The sequence below is a fragment of the Gopherus flavomarginatus genome, chromosome 2 (genome assembly GCF_025201925.1).
Source record: "Gopherus flavomarginatus isolate rGopFla2 chromosome 2, rGopFla2.mat.asm, whole genome shotgun sequence".
Taxonomy (NCBI): domain Eukaryota; kingdom Metazoa; phylum Chordata; order Testudines; family Testudinidae; genus Gopherus; species Gopherus flavomarginatus.
In genome coordinates, this window is record NC_066618.1 from 180,772,940 (window position 1) to 180,791,107 (window position 18,168).

The 18,168-nt window shown below is 45.7% G+C and overlaps 1 protein-coding gene and 1 non-coding gene across 2 annotated transcripts in view; one reads left to right on the forward strand and one right to left on the reverse strand.

Annotated features, from left to right (window-relative positions):
* The first annotated feature begins 488 nt into the window (after nt 1-488).
* The window catches only part of BMP6 (bone morphogenetic protein 6), a 169,093-nt gene continuing 151,413 nt past the window's right edge, over nt 489-18,168 (forward strand). The window contains exon 1 of the mRNA XM_050940083.1: nt 489-1,336. Within this exon, the coding sequence (XP_050796040.1) occupies nt 793-1,336 (544 nt within the window). The 5' untranslated portion in view covers nt 489-792. The remainder of the gene's footprint in view (nt 1,337-18,168) is intronic.
* On the reverse strand, nt 3,194-3,276 carry TRNAL-UAA (transfer RNA leucine (anticodon UAA)). The gene has a single exon. It is a non-coding gene; the product is annotated as a tRNA-Leu (tRNA).

Genomic DNA, 18,168 nt, shown 5'->3' on the forward strand with positions numbered 1-18,168 from the left:
TTGCAGGATGGACGCGGGAGGAGCCTCTTGAATAGCGGTTTTCGCTGTCTGTCAAGGGGGTGGGCGGGCGCTTCGGGGAGCTGGAGTGTGGTACCTGCCGGAGCGCGGCTCTCCTCAGTGAGTCAAGGCTGCCTGTCGCGGGAGGAGGAGCAGCGCCCGCACATGTGATTTTTTTTTTTTTTTTTTGCCCCGGCATCACCCCTTCCAGCCGACCCCGGGGAACCTTAGCAGCAGCCGCCTCCAGCTCCCCTGCAGGGACTTACCTCCTGGAGAAAGTTTGCTTTTATTTTACCCCCCCGTCCGCTCCCGGGGCAGCGGGCTCCTGCGCCTGCCAACTCCGCAGCTGGCTCGCGCCGGTGAGCGGCGCGTGTCCCACGGGGCTGGGCAGCGGGGGCTGCTCTGCGCGCAGCGAGCGGCTCCCGTCCCGGCTGTGAGTCCCCGCGGGCTGTGTGAGCGGGGCAGCCGCGGGGCGCGTTTGCTGCCTGTGGGGGCGGGAAGCCGCCCACCCCCACCCCAGGCGCACACCGGTTGCACCTGAGCAGCTCTGTTCCCCCCCCCCCCCACCACCCCATTGCCGCCGCAGCCCTTCCTCGGGGTCTGCCTGCACGGCCGGGGGAGTGGGCAGAGAGTGACCATGCGAGAGAGAGGGAAGGTTTAACCCCTTCGCCTCCCCCCTCCACTCATGAATTAACTCCCAAGGGGGGGAGCAGCAGAGCCCGAGGACAGAAGGAGCCGGGCATCCCTCGTCTGCCTCAGAGGCGAGCCAGCAGCAGCAGCACCCGGCTGGGAGCGATGCCTCTGAGGCTCGGCTGGCTTTGGTGGGGAGGGCTGCTGTGCAGCTGCTGCTGCTCCCCGCCGCCGCCCGTGCTGCCCCTGCTGCCTGCCGGGGGGGCGCTGCTGGCGGACAGCAGCAGGGAGAAGCCGCAGGCTCCAGCCGCCTCCTCGCCTGGATTCCTCTACCGGCGCCTAAAGTCGCACGAGAAGCGGGAGATGCAGAAGGAGATCCTGTCCGTGCTGGGGCTGCCGCACCGGCCCCGGCCGCTGCACGGGCTGCAGCCGCGGCCGCTTCCTCCCCAGCAGCAGCAGCAGCTGCCTCCGCCGGACAGGCTCAACTCGGCTCCTCTCTTCATGCTGGATCTGTACAATGCCCTGTCCAGCGAGGAGGAGCAGGGGCCGGGGGCAGAGCGCCGCCGCCTGCAGCGCCCCACCGCTCACACCCTGCAGCGCAAGACCCTCATCGCCCAGCCGGGACCCAGCGGCGGCTCCCCCTCGGCCAGCTCGCAGGACAGCGCCTTCCTCAACGACGCGGACATGGTCATGAGCTTTGTGAACCTGGGTGAGTGTCAGGCGGCCGCGTGGGGCCAGGGGCGGGCCAAGGGGGAGACGTGGGCTGGGCGGAGGAAGCAGGTGGCATCGGAAAGTGGGCACAGCGCGAGAGCTCGGGAGGCAGAGCCAGCCCCCAGCCGCATTTGGAGGCTCTTGGTTGTGAATCCGGGGTAAGAACATGTGTGTGTCTGGGCGCTGGGCTGCGCTTCTCCCCGGGGTAGCGGAGATGTTACTAGAGCTGACACAACTTCTCCCTAGCACACCGCTAGACGGCCCCGCTGCTTAGACACCGTACTGGCCCTTCACTGCATCCCAGGGCCAGGTGCTCCCTGAACCTCTTACACGCACCCGCTCAGCGTTCCCCGGGATCTGCTCCATGGTGGGCTCTCTTCTTTTGCCCCTGCAGGAGGGCACTCACCTAGCACTTCGAGTCTTCAAATGCTAGTTAGTTAAGGGCAGCAAAACATTCAGTGACTGAGCCCTTTTGTTGTTGTTGTTGTTGTTTGACAGTTTTTGCCTGGGGCAGGAGAGTCAGGCTTGGCTGCCTGTTGTACATGTGAATGTGCATACATAGGCTGCCCAATTTATTTATTTATTTTGCAGTGAGGTCCTGGATGGCTGAATGTGTTGATTCTTGAGGAAACCAATGTTTGTTCCTGAGTCACTGTTTAGTTACAGCTGCCTACATGAATATGGTGTCAGGGATCAAACCAACAAAACCAAACACCACCGGTTCCCCCCAAAAAACGCAGTTGCCCATCATTCGCTATATTGAATATGCACTATGTTCCTAATGTAGAATTGTAGCAGATAAAGGTGGAAAGGTTCTCACAGATCACTGACTCCATCTCCCTTCAAATGCACAGTGTAGTCCCCAGAGAAAGGAGGTTGTTATTTAAAGTGATGCTGCACTTGATATAATCCAGAAGGGCATGTCATAATTATTTTCAATTCAATATGATTAAACAGGCCTTTACTATTTCACTTAATTTTGAAGATGATTTTCAAATTACATTTGGATAATCTGATACATGCACCAACTTGATAATTAACTTTTTTCCCTCAGAGACTTGTCTGCTGTTGGTTGGTTGTTTTCTATATGTGTAAAGTAATAATGAGGTGGAAGGACATTAGGTACCCTTAATGTTTTGGATAACTTAAGTCACAGTTTAGGGCAGCTGTTCATAGAATCATAGAATATCAGGGTTGGAAGGGACCTTAGGAGGTCATCTAGTCCAACCCCCTGCTCAAAGCACCACCAATCCCCAACTAAATCATCCTAGCCAGGGCTTTGTTAAGCCTGACCTTAAAAACCTCTAAGGAAGGGGATTCCACCACCTACCTAAGTAACCCATTCCAGTGCTTCACCACCCTCCTAGTGAAAATGTTTTTCCTAATATCCAACCTAAACCTCCCACACTGCAACTTGAGACCATTACTGCTTGTTGTGTCATCTGCTACCACTGAGAACAGTCTAGATCCATCCTCTTTGGAACCCCTTTCAGGTAGTTGAATGCAGCTATCAAATCCCCCCTCATTCTTCTCTTCTGCAGACTAAATAATCCCAGTTCCCTCAACCTCTCCTTATAAATCATGTGCTTCAGCCCCCTAATCATTTTTGTTGCCCTCCACTGGACTCTTTCCAATTTTTCCTCATCCTTCTTGTAGTGTGGGGCCTAGTACTCCAAATGAGACGTCACCAATGTTGACTAGAGGGGAATGATCGCGTCCCTCAATCTGCTGGCAGTGCCCTTACTTATACAGATCCCTAAGTGGCCCCCTCAAGGACTGAATTTACAACCCTGGGTTTAGCAGGCCAGTGCTAAAGCCATTGAGCTATCCCCTCCCCATTTTTAAAAACAGCAGCTACCAGGAGTGGGGTTCGAACCCACGCAGACATGTGTCCATTGGATCTTAAGTCCAACGCCTTAACCGCTCGGCCATCCTGGTGCAGGTGGATAGTAACATATATTAATATATATTAACATAGAGCAGAGCACTCTTCTAATGAGAATAGTCTCAAATAACTAAATTAGTGCAAACCTCAGCTTGCTCTTGTCTATATGTAGAGGTCAGCAGTGATGTAGCTACATCAGTAGCTGGCCACTGAGTACTGAACTGCAGTTGTTCCCAATTTAGATTTTCTTCCAACTCCTTTTGCTTTTGCCATTGTTAGGTGGCATGATCTAGGCTGATGCCATTATGGAGATGATTCTTAAATTAGTCATTTTTTACAATATGTTGGAATATTGACGTTTTTGTCAAGTTGCCTATCTGAAATTTACTCTTGGATGGCTGGACATATGATTTGTTATGATCTGTCTTTTATAGGCCCAAATTTCTGCATAGTGGGGTTAGTTTTCCTGGCTTGTAGTTTGATAGAAGAACTCTCTTGTTTGCTGTTTCCATTGAGAATCTTGGGATTGCTTGGCAGAGTCAAGTGCAAGTTCTTAAGGAACTGTTACTTAAATAAGTGGCTTGATTTTTTTTTCAAAAGTGAGGTCAAATTGAGTAAACATGACAGAATCAAGCCCTAAGGTGGCAGTATCAGCCATCAGGAGCTGTTTCTTAACTGTACTCATTTATTACAAATGGGCTTGATGAATGCCGTGATATTGTTCATGGCTTTTGTGCTCTTAATATTTATGACAATCAGAGTCTAGACACCCAAAGGAGAGAACGGGGGATCTGAACCCCAAAGAATAAGCAATTGAATTAGCTGATTGTGTGCAATGTTAATATGTAGAAATATAATTTAAGTAAGGTCTTTTATGGAAGTGGGTAATGATCTGAACTTGACGGTCATTAGGAGATATGTGTACAGGCTGTGGTTATGCATGTGTACAATATATATGTGTAGAAAATTGTTATTGTAACCAGGGTGCAGCTACAGCATCACCTCACAGCAGTGTGGGGAAGCAATCAGGCAAGGAGTGGCACCTCCCAATCTAGTTGTTTACACAAAACTAACTCCAAGCAGGTAACATTGTACAATCCAGGGAAAGTAAGTGGTGGACCATTAAAATTAATGGAAAGAGACTGAAACTGAAAAGAAAAACTCAGTCCTGGAAAACTAAGGGAGGAGGGAGTTTTCCTCCCCTCTCTGTTTAACCATTAATTACCATGTCTGAGAGAAAGGAAAAAAACAAATCCCTCCATCCCTCCCCCCTCCAACCTGGAAACCCTGTTAAAAGGGAAAAGGTTTGAAGTGAAGGCTAACCAGAAACTGAGGGCCAACATCAAAGCAGGGTGCTGTCCCTGAAGCACTGGTCCTCCTCTAGGACGGAGGCCATGCTAGGAAACTGTTCAGAGGCAGTTGGTAACTTGTATTAGAGAAGGGAATTTAGCTAACATAGAAGTGCAAAGCCTGAGGTTTTGTCTTTATGGTCTTCTATGTAACTTGTATGTGTTTTTTTCTTTATTATTTCACCTTTGAATCTGTGAGATTTATCTATTAAATAAACTTTTGGTTTATTTTTACACAAAGCAAGTCAGTGTTGTGCAATCTGGGTGCAGTGTGTGGCCCTAAGCAGATGATGACTGGGGCCAGGAGTCACTCCTTCGGTGAAGAATGATGTATCAGAAGGGAGAAGTCTGAGTGTCTGGTAGTTAAGAATTTGGGGGATGCATTTGAAGAGATTTGGGACCAGAAGGGCTTATTGGGATCATCCTGCAAAGAGTAAGTAGGTGGATGGAAGCTAAGATGAGACCTTCATGCTTGAAGGCTGGCTACTGGTGTCAGAGTTCTGAGCTATAGCAGCAGAGCATTAAGGCACCCATAGTAACAAGGCAGGCAATGACAGAACCTCTTACTGGGCTGATTGATCCCCAAAATGTTACAGTATTCACTCAGATTTTAGTCCAGATTTACTGCTGACCTAAGCAGGTGCATCTGCACTGAAACCTATCCATGTTATTCTGCAGACACTTTTGAAATGATCTAAAAATTCTGGTTTGCCAGTTCATGGGTCCATGTCCCCTGATTTGTCTGAGCTGTCTATTTTTGACCTCCACAAAATCATTAAGGTACCATTCCACCTGCTAGAGGCTTGTAGTTTTCAAGAACAGATTTTTGATCTTTTGATGGCCAGGCATTTTGTTTGGATTAACAGCAAAGAGCCTGTGGCACCTTATAGACTAACAGACGTATTGGAGCATGAGCTTTCGTGGGTGAATACCCACTTCGTCGGACGTATTCACCCATGAAAGCTCGTGCTCCAATACGTCTGTTAGTCTATAAGGTACCACATGACTCTTTGCTGCTTTTACAGATCCAGACTAACACGGCTAGCCCTCTGATGTTTGGATTAAGCCCCGTTTTATTTGGGAGTATGTATAGGATCTAAGGCTGGGGCATAGATGGTTATTTATTTATTTATTTTTGGAAAGAATGTAAATATTTCCCCTTTAAATTGTAGTTTGTGTTATATGGAGACATCTTGTTGCTTAACAGAGCTGCTGTTGGTGTATTCAGTGTTGCTTCCTTTGGTAACATAAATAAATTTTGGGGTAACATTTTCAGAAGTGTGTAAGTAACTTAGAAGTTGAAGTCCATTTAAAAAATGACTTGGACATAGGTGGTCAGAAACAAAACCCATTGCACTCAGTGGGAAAATTCCCATTGATTTCAATGAGCTTTGGATCAGAGCTTGAGGAGCCTGCATCTCATTGCGTTTGAATGAGACTTAGGGTCCCAAGTAGAGCAGGAGCAAGTAGAGCAGTTCTGACAGTGGGTGGAATTTTATTCTCGCAGAATTGTTAACCCAGTTCCAGTTGCAGCGCCAAATGCTACTTTCAGTTTCCTTTGCTCAACTCCAGTGAAGATAGTTAACTACCCCTCTGCAGCCTTACTGAGTTCAGTTTCCCTGGGGACAGAAATGGTGGGATGACTAAGTAACCAAGATGCTGGCAGCCATGGTGTTTTAATCCCATGTTGTCTGTACCTGCTTTGAGCATGGTTAATCAACTCAGTGATTTCCCGGAGCCCTTCCTGTACTAGCCAGCTCACTGTGGCTAAGCATGATAGAACTGAACAAGTGGTAGCAACAGTGGGAATTTTTTGGGGCGAAAAAGTCTAGTATAGACTTAGCCTAAGTGTTCTGCAAATTGAAACAGGAGCTTTTCTTTTAAGTGTCCTGCACATGACTGTCTTGATCAAATGTAGTGTTAATCTCAAGAATACATAGCCATTTCCCTATGAACTTCCCCTTAAAAACGTTCAGTGTTAACACCTGATGTTCTTCACTAATGCCCAGTATAACTAGAATTCAGAACAGTTGGCTCCATATAAACTCAGAATATTGGGGGATCAGATATTTGTGTATAAATAGAATCATTGTGAAAATGCCTACTTAGAATACAGAAGCACAGTATTTGAAATTTATGCAGTGTATAATTGTACTGTACAGCTTGAGTGGCTTTGCAAATTAATCAAGACAGTTTGAATACTTGTGCTGCAGGAATCAAGATTTGCCAGTATTAAAGAAGGAAGTGTTTTAAACAATTCTGCAAAGACGTATAATTTTCTTTTTTTCTAATGTTTCTTTTACAATAAGACCAGAATGAATCAGTTATTTCTAGCTATGTAAATGTAAGATGTATTTAATCAAGGTAAAATCTTGCTTTATGAGTCACAATTTCTTTGTCATAAAGTGCATTTAAAAATTTATACAACATAAATGTTCACATTAGTAGTATACTACGTTATGCAGGTGCAGATACACACGTATCTTGTCAGTTTCTTTGCATTACACTTGCCTGGCATATATTGTAGAGGTGTTAGACACTCTGTTTACATATGTGCTAAAGGGTGACATAATGTCTATTGAAGCAAAGTCACTGAGCTCCAAACTAGGCAACAAGGAGCACTTAAAAATGAAAACAGATCAAAGCTCAGAGAGAAGTTGCAATATTCACAGCCAAGAGCAAAGAGGTGTTTGAGAAAAGGGGCAGTTTGTCTGAAACAGAGGTGCATAATTGCATCACTGTATCTCCAGAATCCCTTGAGTTTCCAGACTGTTTGATAAATGAATCTGTGAGAATAAATTTTTTAGCAGCAATTCCAGAAAGCCTGCTGAAAATTGTCCAAATAAGTTGGGAAAAAGGTTAACTTATAGCAAGCACATACAAGATGAGAAATCTTAGTCTGCTTGTCTTTTTATAGACGACACTATAGAAGTTGTGTAGAATTGGACACTCATAGTGTGACTTTAATATTTTTCAAACATAGTGCAATGTCTGCAGTACAGACCTGTGCCTTGGAATGAAGTAACAATTGCTTTTTTAATGCCATTTGAATGTGGTTTTGATCAGCAGAATTTCTCTTCTTGAGAAAAGTGGATTTGGATGTTACTAAATGAATATGCACAAATTAAAAGGGAGGAGGGTTGAAAAAGTAATTTTTTTGACATCACTTCACTGTAGATTTTTTCCAGCACTGTTTCTTCCCTCCTGCTGATCCCCATGATGCTGTTTCAGTCCCATTTAACCTTGACAAAGTGTGTTTGTGTAATTAAATAATGAAAGACAACAGTTACCAATGCAGCATTACTATGCACATTTTGTTTATACAGATTTTCATTATTGCACAACGTTGACTGAAACTTCTCATCTAGCTTTGTGAACAAGTGACTCCTCCAGAATAGACATCATCTCCCTCAAGAACTTGCATTATGGTGGCCTGTCTTGAATGAGGAGGGCTAGATGAGACTCCCTTTCAAACCCATAAATAGGACATTAAGCACAGCCACTAGGTTGCTGCAGAGCAATACCAGGCATTTCCTTTCTCAGGGAAATACTATGCTGTCACCATAATGCTCCCAGTCCTGCATGGACTGTGGAAGAGAAGGGATCAAACCTGTGTCTTTTGCATGGCAGCAAAGAATACTAAAGCCACCAGGCCAACTTTTATTTATTATTATTATTTTTACTCTAATAATGGCTTTGGAACAATAGAATTCCCAATCCAAGTTGCATATTTGAGCTACAAAAGGGATCTGTGTCTGTGTGTGTGTTTGGTTTTCTTTATATGCATATTCTTGACAATGAAGTTGGAACTGACCTAGTAAAGCTTCTGATCATCAAGAGTGCTATCCTTGTCACATTATATATCTAGGATGCTTGGATTTTAATACAAAATACCACAAACACAGTTTTAAAATTTGAACATTTTAATCAGTAGTTATGTATATAAAAATGATATCTGAATGCCTAAGCATAGACTTGATTCCCACACATAGAATATCAGTGCCTAATTTGGACAATGAAGTTTGAAAATTGAAGTCTCAGTTGCAAAAAAGCAATTTTTTGTCTCCCACAAACCCTCTAGTCCTTCCATCCTCATGGCTGTTCTTTTGAATGCAAAGTTACAGACCTTCTTAGTTAATTATTGTAACATCAAAAGTCTTTGACATGAAAGGGACCAAGCAGTGGCTATACGAGATAATGTTTTGTTTATAACAATAATTTAAACAGTATATGAGAAGGATAAACATGTGTGTCCTGCCAACATTTGCTCTATGTTCTCTGCAAGCTTCAATGATTGACTCTCTTGGCTTCCCCTTTCAAATGTTTCTCCCTTTAAAAATAAAACAAATTGCAGGAGACAAAAATCTTTCATATTTAACGTGGTTTCTATTTAATATGCTATGGGGGATAGCCAGAAACAAAATATACACTCATGTAGTACAATAAAGGATAATTCGCATTTAGAGCTGTCTTTATTCTGTTTCTGGTGTGTAGTGTTCTTTATGCTTAGTGACTGTAACAGCAATCCATTCCAAAACGTTCCACCCTGCAGTGTGTGGAAAGTTTATTACTTACTAGAAAGTCTCAGGATCTTACTTTATTTCATCTAAGGTTCTCAAAACACTTAATGAACATTTAATTAAGTCTCACAACTTTCTCTGAGGAACGTAACTATCTGTTATACTCCTTTTCCAAATGGCTGTCTGAGGCATGGAGTTTGTGATTTGCCCAAGGTCACCCATGAAAATTGGTAGCAGAGCAGTGGAGAGAACCCAGAAGTCCTGACTTCCAGTCCTATGCTCTAACCCAGGGATGGGCAAACTTTTTGGCTTGAGGGCCACATTTGGGTATGGAAATTATATGGGTGGCCATGAATGCTCAAAAAATTGGGGGTTGGAGTTTGGGAGTGGGTGAGGGCTCTGGCTGGGGGTGTGGGCTTTGGAGTTGGGCCAGCAATGAGGAGTTCAGGGTGTGGGAGAGGGCTCTGGGCTGGGGCAGGTGGTTAGGGTGGAGGGGGAGGGGGAAGGGCTCCGACCAGGGGTGTGGGCTCTGAGGTGGAGCTGGGGATGAGGGGTTGGGGGTGCAGGAGGTTGCTCTGGGCTGGGATGGAGGGGTTCGGAGGGCAGGATGGGGATCAGGGCTGGGGAAGGGGGTTGGGGCACAGGAGGGGGTTGGGGTTCAGGCTATGGGTGGTGCTTACCTCAAGCAGCTTGCAGAAGCAGTGGCATGTCCCCTCTCCAGCTCCTACACAGAGGCATGGCCAGGCAACTCTGCACTCTGCCCTGTCCACAGGAGCAGCCCTTGCACCTCCCGTTGGCAGCAGTTTCTGGTCAATGGGAGTTGAGGGGGCAGCACTTGGGGTGAGGGCAGTGTGCGGAACCCCCTGGCTGTCCTTACGTGTAGGAGCTGGAGGGAGGACATGCCGCTGCTTCCAGGAGCCATGTGGAGTGGGGCAAGCCCCCGACCCTGCTCTCCTGCTGGAGTGGGGCAAGCCCTGTATCTCGCTGCCCGCGGGAGCTTGAGGGCCAGATTAAAATGTCTGGAGGGCTGGATGCGGCCCCCAGGTTGTAGTTCTTCCACTCTGCTCTAGCCACTGATCTACGCTCCCCATAATTGTATTGGCAGGTATGCAAAAGACTTGTAAACAATGGCAAGCCAGTGGAACTGTACAATCTGCCTTCAATTCCTAATGTCACTTATGGAAAGGTCTTAAAAAAAACAGGAATTCTCATTACTCGTTCTTACAACATCTCTTTCCTCCTGTGCACCAATTTCCACCTCCTATTTTAGACTTGTGCTGGTCTCTTCAGGCTTCTGAGTGTCCTGTTGATGGATTTGTCTTCTTTCTCTGTTGTTCTGCATAATGTTTCTCTAGGTCACACTCTTTTTCTCTTCCAGGTGGTTTCCATGTTATCACTTGATGTGCAAGTTGTGCTGGTGGCACTTTTAAAACATGTCCTAAATATATCTGTTGTCATCATACATGTTTGATTCTTTAGATTGATTTGCTTTCCTTAGAATTTCTGATGTTGCAAGAAACTCTTTCCAATGAACTTTGAAGATCTTTTGCAGGCATTTACTTTGGAATGAGTTCATTGTCTTTTCAGTTTCCATTGTAGATTTCAGAGACTCTTGTGTCAGTGCCAATCACGCTACTCTTCTAAATCTTTTCACGTTTATGAAAATTGTTTGCTGCTTTTGATATTTGTTGCTTGACATCACACATAGAGTATTACCATCATTGCACATCTCACTCCCTAGATGGGTAAAATGCCTTACTAGTTCTAGAGTTTCTCCCTCTACTCTTATGGTTGCTTTTGGGAAAGTGATAGGCATATATGTTTTCTCATTGTTTTTGAACAAATTGACTTGTTTTGCTATGGATTTGTCTACACTACACAGTTTTGTCAACTGCTATAATTACATTGCTTGTGCATGTTCACAGAATACTCCTTCTGTCAGCGGAGCGTGTCCACAGTTGGTGCTCTAGCATTGGTAGTGAGAGCAGTGACCTGTGCTACTTACCACCTTCTGCAACTAGGAGTTGTGAGAAGGCAGAATAAATTGCAGTGCATCATGGGTGCGGATTCAGTGTCCCATTATGCAGTTTCTTCCATCCCAGCATTCCATGGGCTTCCAACTGCATTTGAGGGCATGTTTCAAAGGCCTGTGTTTACTGTGCACCCACCATCTCTGCCTGAAAGGATGGATCCTGCACCGCTCTCTACTGTTGTGGTCACTGTTATGCTGGTCATGCAATATATCATGAGCATCCAATCTGAAAGGGAATCGGAGTTGCCATGGGAAGAAACAAAACACCAGATTACTTTTGGTATTCACAAAGCAGCTGAACACAGTGGATTGTCAGTTTCAGGCTCTGGAAACAAGCACTGAGTGGTGGGATCACATCGCTATACAGGTCTGGGATGATGAGCAGTGTCTGCAGAACTTTTGATGTGGAAAGCTGTCTTCCAGGCACTGTGTGCGTAGCTCACCCTAGCACTGTGGTGCAGGGACACCAAAATGAGAGCTGCCGTCTCAGAAGAGAAGCACGTGGTAATTGCTGTGTGGAAGCTGGTGACTCCAGAATGCTACTGTTTGGTCACGAATCAGTTTAGAGTCGGGAAGTCCACCGAGGGGGTTGTGTTAACGCAAATGTGCAGAGCCATTAATTCCCTCCTGCTGTGAAGGACTGTGACTCTTGGCAATGTGCGTGAAATAGTGGATGGGTTTGTGGCAATGCAATTCCCTAATTGCAGTGGGGCGATGGGTGGCACACAGCCCAATTTTGGCCCCGGACCTTCTTGCGACATAGTACATCAATAGGAAGGGGAACCTCTCTATAGTATTGCAGGTGCTTGTGGATCACCATGGGTGTTTCTCTGACATCAGCACAGGGTGGTCAGAGAAGGTGCATGACACACACATCTTCAGGAAACACTGGCCTATACAGAAAGCTGCAAGCAGGGACTTCCTTTTCAGGGCAGAAGATTCCAGTGGGGGATGTTGAAATGCTCATAGTCATCCTGGGAGACCTGGTGTACCTCTTACTCACATGGCTCATGAAGCTTTACACGGGAAACGTGGACAGCAGCAAGGAGCGCTTCAACAATAGGCTGAGCAGGTGCAAAAGGACAGTTGAATGTGCGTTTGGCAGATTAAAAGCACACTGGTGCTGCCTGTATGGCAGGTTAGACCTACATGAGGAAAATATTACCATGGTCGTAGCAGTCTGCTGTGTGCTCCATAATATTTGTGAGGCTAAGGATGAAAAGTTTGCCTGGGGTGGAGCGCAGAGGCAGATTGCCAGGCTGCTGAATTTGAGCAGCCAGATACCAAGGCTATTAGAGCAGCACAATGGGGGGCTATTTGCATCAGGGAGGCTTTGAGGCATCATTTTGACAATGAGCACCCCTAAGGTGTCTTTCCGTACAGCACTTTACCATGCTTTGTTAACTTGCTGCATTTGCATGAAAATTGTGATGATTCCTGACTGTGATTTGTAGTCAGCAAATGATCAAATTGCCACTATATATTACTACCAGCAGCAACAACCAATCTCTATTTGTCTCCTACAGACTTTGTTTTTATTAAATACCAATTTACAACATAAACAAAAGGCTTGGTGGGAAGGAAGATAAGAGTGCAGGACAGTGTAGACTCTCATAGCTGTGGTTAAGTCTAGCTGTAATTTTGGAAGTTGTCGAAGGGGTGGAGTGAACAAGGTACCGAGACTTTCCAGGAAGTTGCAGGGAATGTGTGAGACGAGTTTGGGAAGAGCATGGAAAGCAGTTCTATATTGGCTTCCGGGGGAGGGAGGGCAGGTGAGCGTGCATGTGTTCTGGAAGGAGCATGATTAGGTACTTCAACATCTCTGTTTCCTCCTCCATCACTTTTTTCATCCACTCCCATCCCAATGCACTCCTCATTCTCCTTTCTGTCCAGCCTTTCTATTTTAAAATTTTCCTTCAGGGTCTCTCTCCATTCCCTGTGTGTTTCACCTTTGAGGATTGAAGTACCTCTCGGAACATGCCCTTCTTGCTCCTCATTGGTCGCTTCCTTATCTGGCGGAGGTGCTCTGCTGGTGGGTAGGGAGTTCCCCTGAAGGCCACATCTCCTGAAGCATAAGAAACAATGCACAGAAGTATGATTGTTAGTTCATGCACAGCTTGGAATCATTATAGTAAAATACACCTCTTTTTTGTATACTAATCACTTTATCGCTGTCCCTGGGCAAGTACACGTGTTGGCGAACACCTTAAACATGGTGAGTTTGGCCCGTGTGTGTGGGTGTTGGGCGCTAAAGATGGGGCAAACAGTCTAAGTGATTTCTAAGGGGATCACTGCAGGAAACTAGAGACATTATTGTAAATTCTGCCACCATTTTTTACAGGTGGGTGTCATTGAAGCCAATATCTCACTCCTGAGGGTAAGCAAGGGTGCATCTCCTGCATGCATGTGGCTTCGGAACAATTCCCTATGCTGCTTGCCTGTGTGCCACTTTGGTCCTTGGTTGCTGACTGGCATGGGAAAGGTTCCTACAATGGAGGAAGGAACAAAGCAGCTCTGTCAAGGAACCTTCGCTAGAGGATTGGCGAATACCTCCAGGAAAGTTTCCTAGAGATTTCTCTGGAGGATTCCTGTGAAATATCAGTGTGCATTAACTCACTGTTCTGCCGCACTGCTTAGCTACACAAGGGAATGTGGAGCACACATAAACACAGCTAGTCTTGTACATTTCTATCCCTTCACCCTCTTCTAGATTGTACAGAGGAAAGAGAAGCTCTACCTCATATAACCAAGCAGCATCTACTCAAAAAGATCACTTACCAGAGCTTTCCTCTCCTGCATCATGCACACTGTGAAGCTCAAAAGCTTATACCTTCCACCAACAGAAGTTGGTCCAATAAAAGATATTAATTCGCCTACCTTGTCTCTCTCCTATCCTGGCACCAAAATGGTTACAACACTGCAATAAGTAGAACAATATCATTGGCAAAAATAAGGTCATCCAATTGTGCTTTATCATTTGTCCATAAAACTCCTTGGTTACCTTCTGTGGTTACTTTCCTCATGGCATAGTCAGTGACCAGTGCAGACAATAGTGGGGAGATAATATACACCTTACTCCAGTTGCACGGCAAACCATTTATCAGCTCTATTGCAAATGTTGTACAGTCTATTCACCCGCTATATGAATGCTGACTACTTCTTAGACATGACTGATAGGAGTAGAGTCACTCTTACAAATTGCTTTTGCACTTAGATCTGATCCTGACTGGGCCTCTGAGCACTACTGTAATATCAAAGTCCATTCATATTAGTGCAATTTGCCAAAAGTGCCAATTTTTTACATGATAAAAAAGCTACTCTTTAAGTCTCTGATATAATAAGACATTTAATTACAGTGCTTATAGACTGATGGTTAGAGAGTTGCAGGGACACTGCGCCATATTACCAGGACAGTAGCTGCTTAATATAATGGGGCTCTAATTTTGGTTGTGGGTGGGGAGGATGTCTCTAGTTGTTACTATAATGCAAAGAATAGCAAAGACTCTATAATCAGGGAAACTTAGAGAAGTAAAATAATAAAATTTGTACAGTGCTTTTCATATGCAAAACATCCCAAACTGAATTACAGAGTGAAACAAACTGTTGGCCAAATGTAATATGGGTCATGGGTAAGTTTTGAGGGAAGGAGTAGATATTAACCATTCACAGAGCAGTCCCTTCGGTAGGGTGAATTGGGGCAATGGCTCTGGGCACCGCACTTTTGCGGGCCCTGTGGGTTGATGCGATTGGCTGGTGCGGTCGGTCCCGGAAGAAACAAATCTGTCATGTCTGCCCCAGGCCCTTCATCCCCCTAGTAACGGCCCTGATCATTCATGTTGATGGGTGCCAGATCAGTGATGAACTTCAGTACTCACTGGGAGCCACTGTCTGAAAACATGCAGGTTAGCCACAAAGCCAGAAATAAGTATATGCTACGGAAGCAGCATCAGTGTGCTCTAATGTTTTGTCCCCTGCATATCCTGTGGGAGTAATCTGTGCAGGATCTACAAGAGCATTTGCTTGGTGTGGCAAACTCAGGACAATTAGCTACCAGGAGAGGGGTAGTAATTAGTCCCAGAGTGGTTAAAATGCCTCTCCCTATCCATTGAGGGGAGATAGCCATGGAGAAATAAGGTTCAGCTGGAACAGGGGTTATCAGGGAACTAATTAGCTTCAGCCAGCCCCACTTGCTGGGGACCTTTTTAAACCCTCCCTAGCAGGGAAGTGAGGGGGGAGGGGGAGGGGGAGGTAAGTAAGTAAGTAAGTAAGAAAGAAAGAAAGAAAGAAAGAAAGAAAGAAAGAGTAGCTGCTAGCAAGTAGGTGCAGCCGGACTCTGAAACTCTTCCTGCAAGGAAGATTGCACTCTCCCCAGAAGGAGAGAAAAACAGAGCAAGGGACTGACTGAGAAAGGATCAGCCAGACCCTGCGTGACCGGGAAGGACTTTTGCTTTGCCAAAGCCTGTGGTTCCAAGGCAACAAGGGACTGAGCCAGCAGAGGAGAAGCAGGTACTTTGCCACATTAGTCACAGGGCATTTGCATGTAGAAGTGAAGCTCTGCCTGCTAAAACGCATCCTGGAATGGAAGGAGTCAGATTCAGGGTGGACATCTTCTGCCCTATGGGTTTCTTGGTGAATACCAATGTGTGGAGACCTGAAATTTGGCCTTATCTTGTCTCTGTTTCTGATGCCAAACTACTGAACTATAATTTCCAGCCAGTTATTTTTTTTACATACTCCTTAAAATGCAACTTTCTTGGTTTCTAAGAGCTGAATTTAGAACTAGAAGAGATAACTGATTGAGCAAACGCTTTAAACTTGAAAGGTATTGGATAAACTCTTATTGAGTGAGGAGTTATACATACAGCCCATGGTTAAAGTGAAAGTATTGTTAATTATTGAGACAATGAAAGAGGCACACTTAGAAAAAGCAATGTTCATGCTGAAAGAAGATTAAATGTTTAAGTATAGTAATAAGTTTTATGTTGACTGTTACATTTTATGGGAAAGTTTATATTTAAATAACATATAGTGCAATGATTGGAGGCCAAATAATAATTCCTTTATATATCAGGAATTATTGGAATTGGGGCCATCTGATACGTTCACTATTGTCTGCCTGGGGTCCCAAAAAACCACTTTGTTGCTCCTGGCAGCAATCTGTAGATTTGGCAGCTTTGATTCCCTAAAACCTGAAGAGAGAATTCATTAATTCATAGCACTTTCCAGGATAAACCCTGCAAAGCTCATCTGAAAAAAAAGTTAATCTCTGCTGTCACTCAAAACATTACATTTGTCTTCAGAGATAAAATATAAAGGTACATAAGAACAGCCATACCGGATCAGACAAAAGGTCCATCTAGCCCAGTATCCTGTCTTCTGACAGTGACCATTGCCAGGTGCTCCAGAGGGAGTGAACGGAACAGGTAATCACCAAGTTACTCATCCCCTGTCGCCCTTTCCTAGCTTCTGGCAAACAGAAGCTAAGAACAGTATCCCTGACCATCTTGACTAATAGCCATTGATGGGCCTATCCTCCATGAACTTATCTAGTTCTTTTTTGAACCATGTTATAATCTTGGCCTTCGCAGCACCCTCTGGCAAGGAGTTCAGCAGGTTGACTGTGCGTTGTGTGAAAAAATACTTCCTTTTGTTTTTTTTAAACCTTTGGTGACCCCTAGTTCTTGTGTTATGAGAAGAAGTAAATAACACTTACTTACTTTCTCCACACCAGTCATGATTTTATAGACCTCTGTCATATCACCCCTTAGTCATCTCTTTCCCAAGCTGAAAAGTCCCAGTCTTATTAATTTCTCCTCAAATGGCAGCTGTTCCATACCCCTGATCTGTTTTGTTGCCCTTTTCTGAACCTTTTCCAATTCCAATATATATTTTTTTGAGATGGGGCAACCACATCTGCACGCAGTATTCAAGGTGTGGGCATTCTATGGATTTATATAGAGGCAATATGATATCTTCTGTCTGATTATCTATCCCTTTCTAAATGATTCCCAACATTCTGTTTGCTTTTTTGACTGCCGCTGCACATTGAGTGGATGTTTTCAGAGAGCTATTCACAATGACTCCAACATCTCTCTCTTGAGTATTAACAGCTAATTTAGACCTCATCATTTTATATGTATAGTTGGGATTATGTTTTCCAGTGTGCATTACTTTACATTTATCAACACTGAATTTCATCTGCCAAATACTTCCTGGGCTGGGCATAGGTGTTGACTCCGTGGGTGCTCCAGCGCTGGAGCACCCATGGAGAAAAATTAGCGATTGCTCCACACAGAGGCGGCTCTATGTATCTTGCCGCCCCAAGCACGGCAGTCAGGGGGCTTTCGGTGGTGCGCCTGCGGGAGGCCCTCCAGTCCCGCGCCTTCAGCGTGCCCACCACCAAATTGCCTCCAGTGGACCTCCTGCAGGAGTGCCGCCAAAGGCAGCCTGACTGCTGCCCTCACGGTGACCGGCAGGCTGCCCCCCGTGGCTTGCCGCCCCAGGCACGCGCTTGGTGCGCTGGTACCTGGAGCTGCCTCTGGCTCCACGCCCACCAGCAGCCGAGCTTCCATCTCCTCACCTCCTTCTCCCCCCTCTCAGCATGCAGTGTCCCCGCTACTCCCTCCCTCCCAGCACTTCCTGGCCCCCCGCTGCCTAACCGCTGTTTGGCAGTGCTAAAGACTTTCTGGGAGGGAGGGGGAGGAGCGGGGATGCGGCACACTCAGGGGAGGAGGTGAAGAGGCAGGGCAGCGGCGGGGACTTGGGGGGAAGGGGGTGGAATAGGGGCAGGAAGGGGGTGGGGCTGGGGTGGGAAAAGGTGGGGTGGGGACTTTGGGGCAGGAGTGGGGCTAGGGGCAATGGGGGTCGAGCATCCACTAGGCAGAGGGGAAGTTGGTGCCTATGGGGCTGGGTAGTTACAGAAATCATATGCCATCATTTCAGTCTTCTGACTGATTGAGGTATGCAATTAATCAAGAGTGAATTTTGAATTACAGACTTTCATGTCAGATTTGCAGTTGTTTAATTATACCATTCTACATGGGA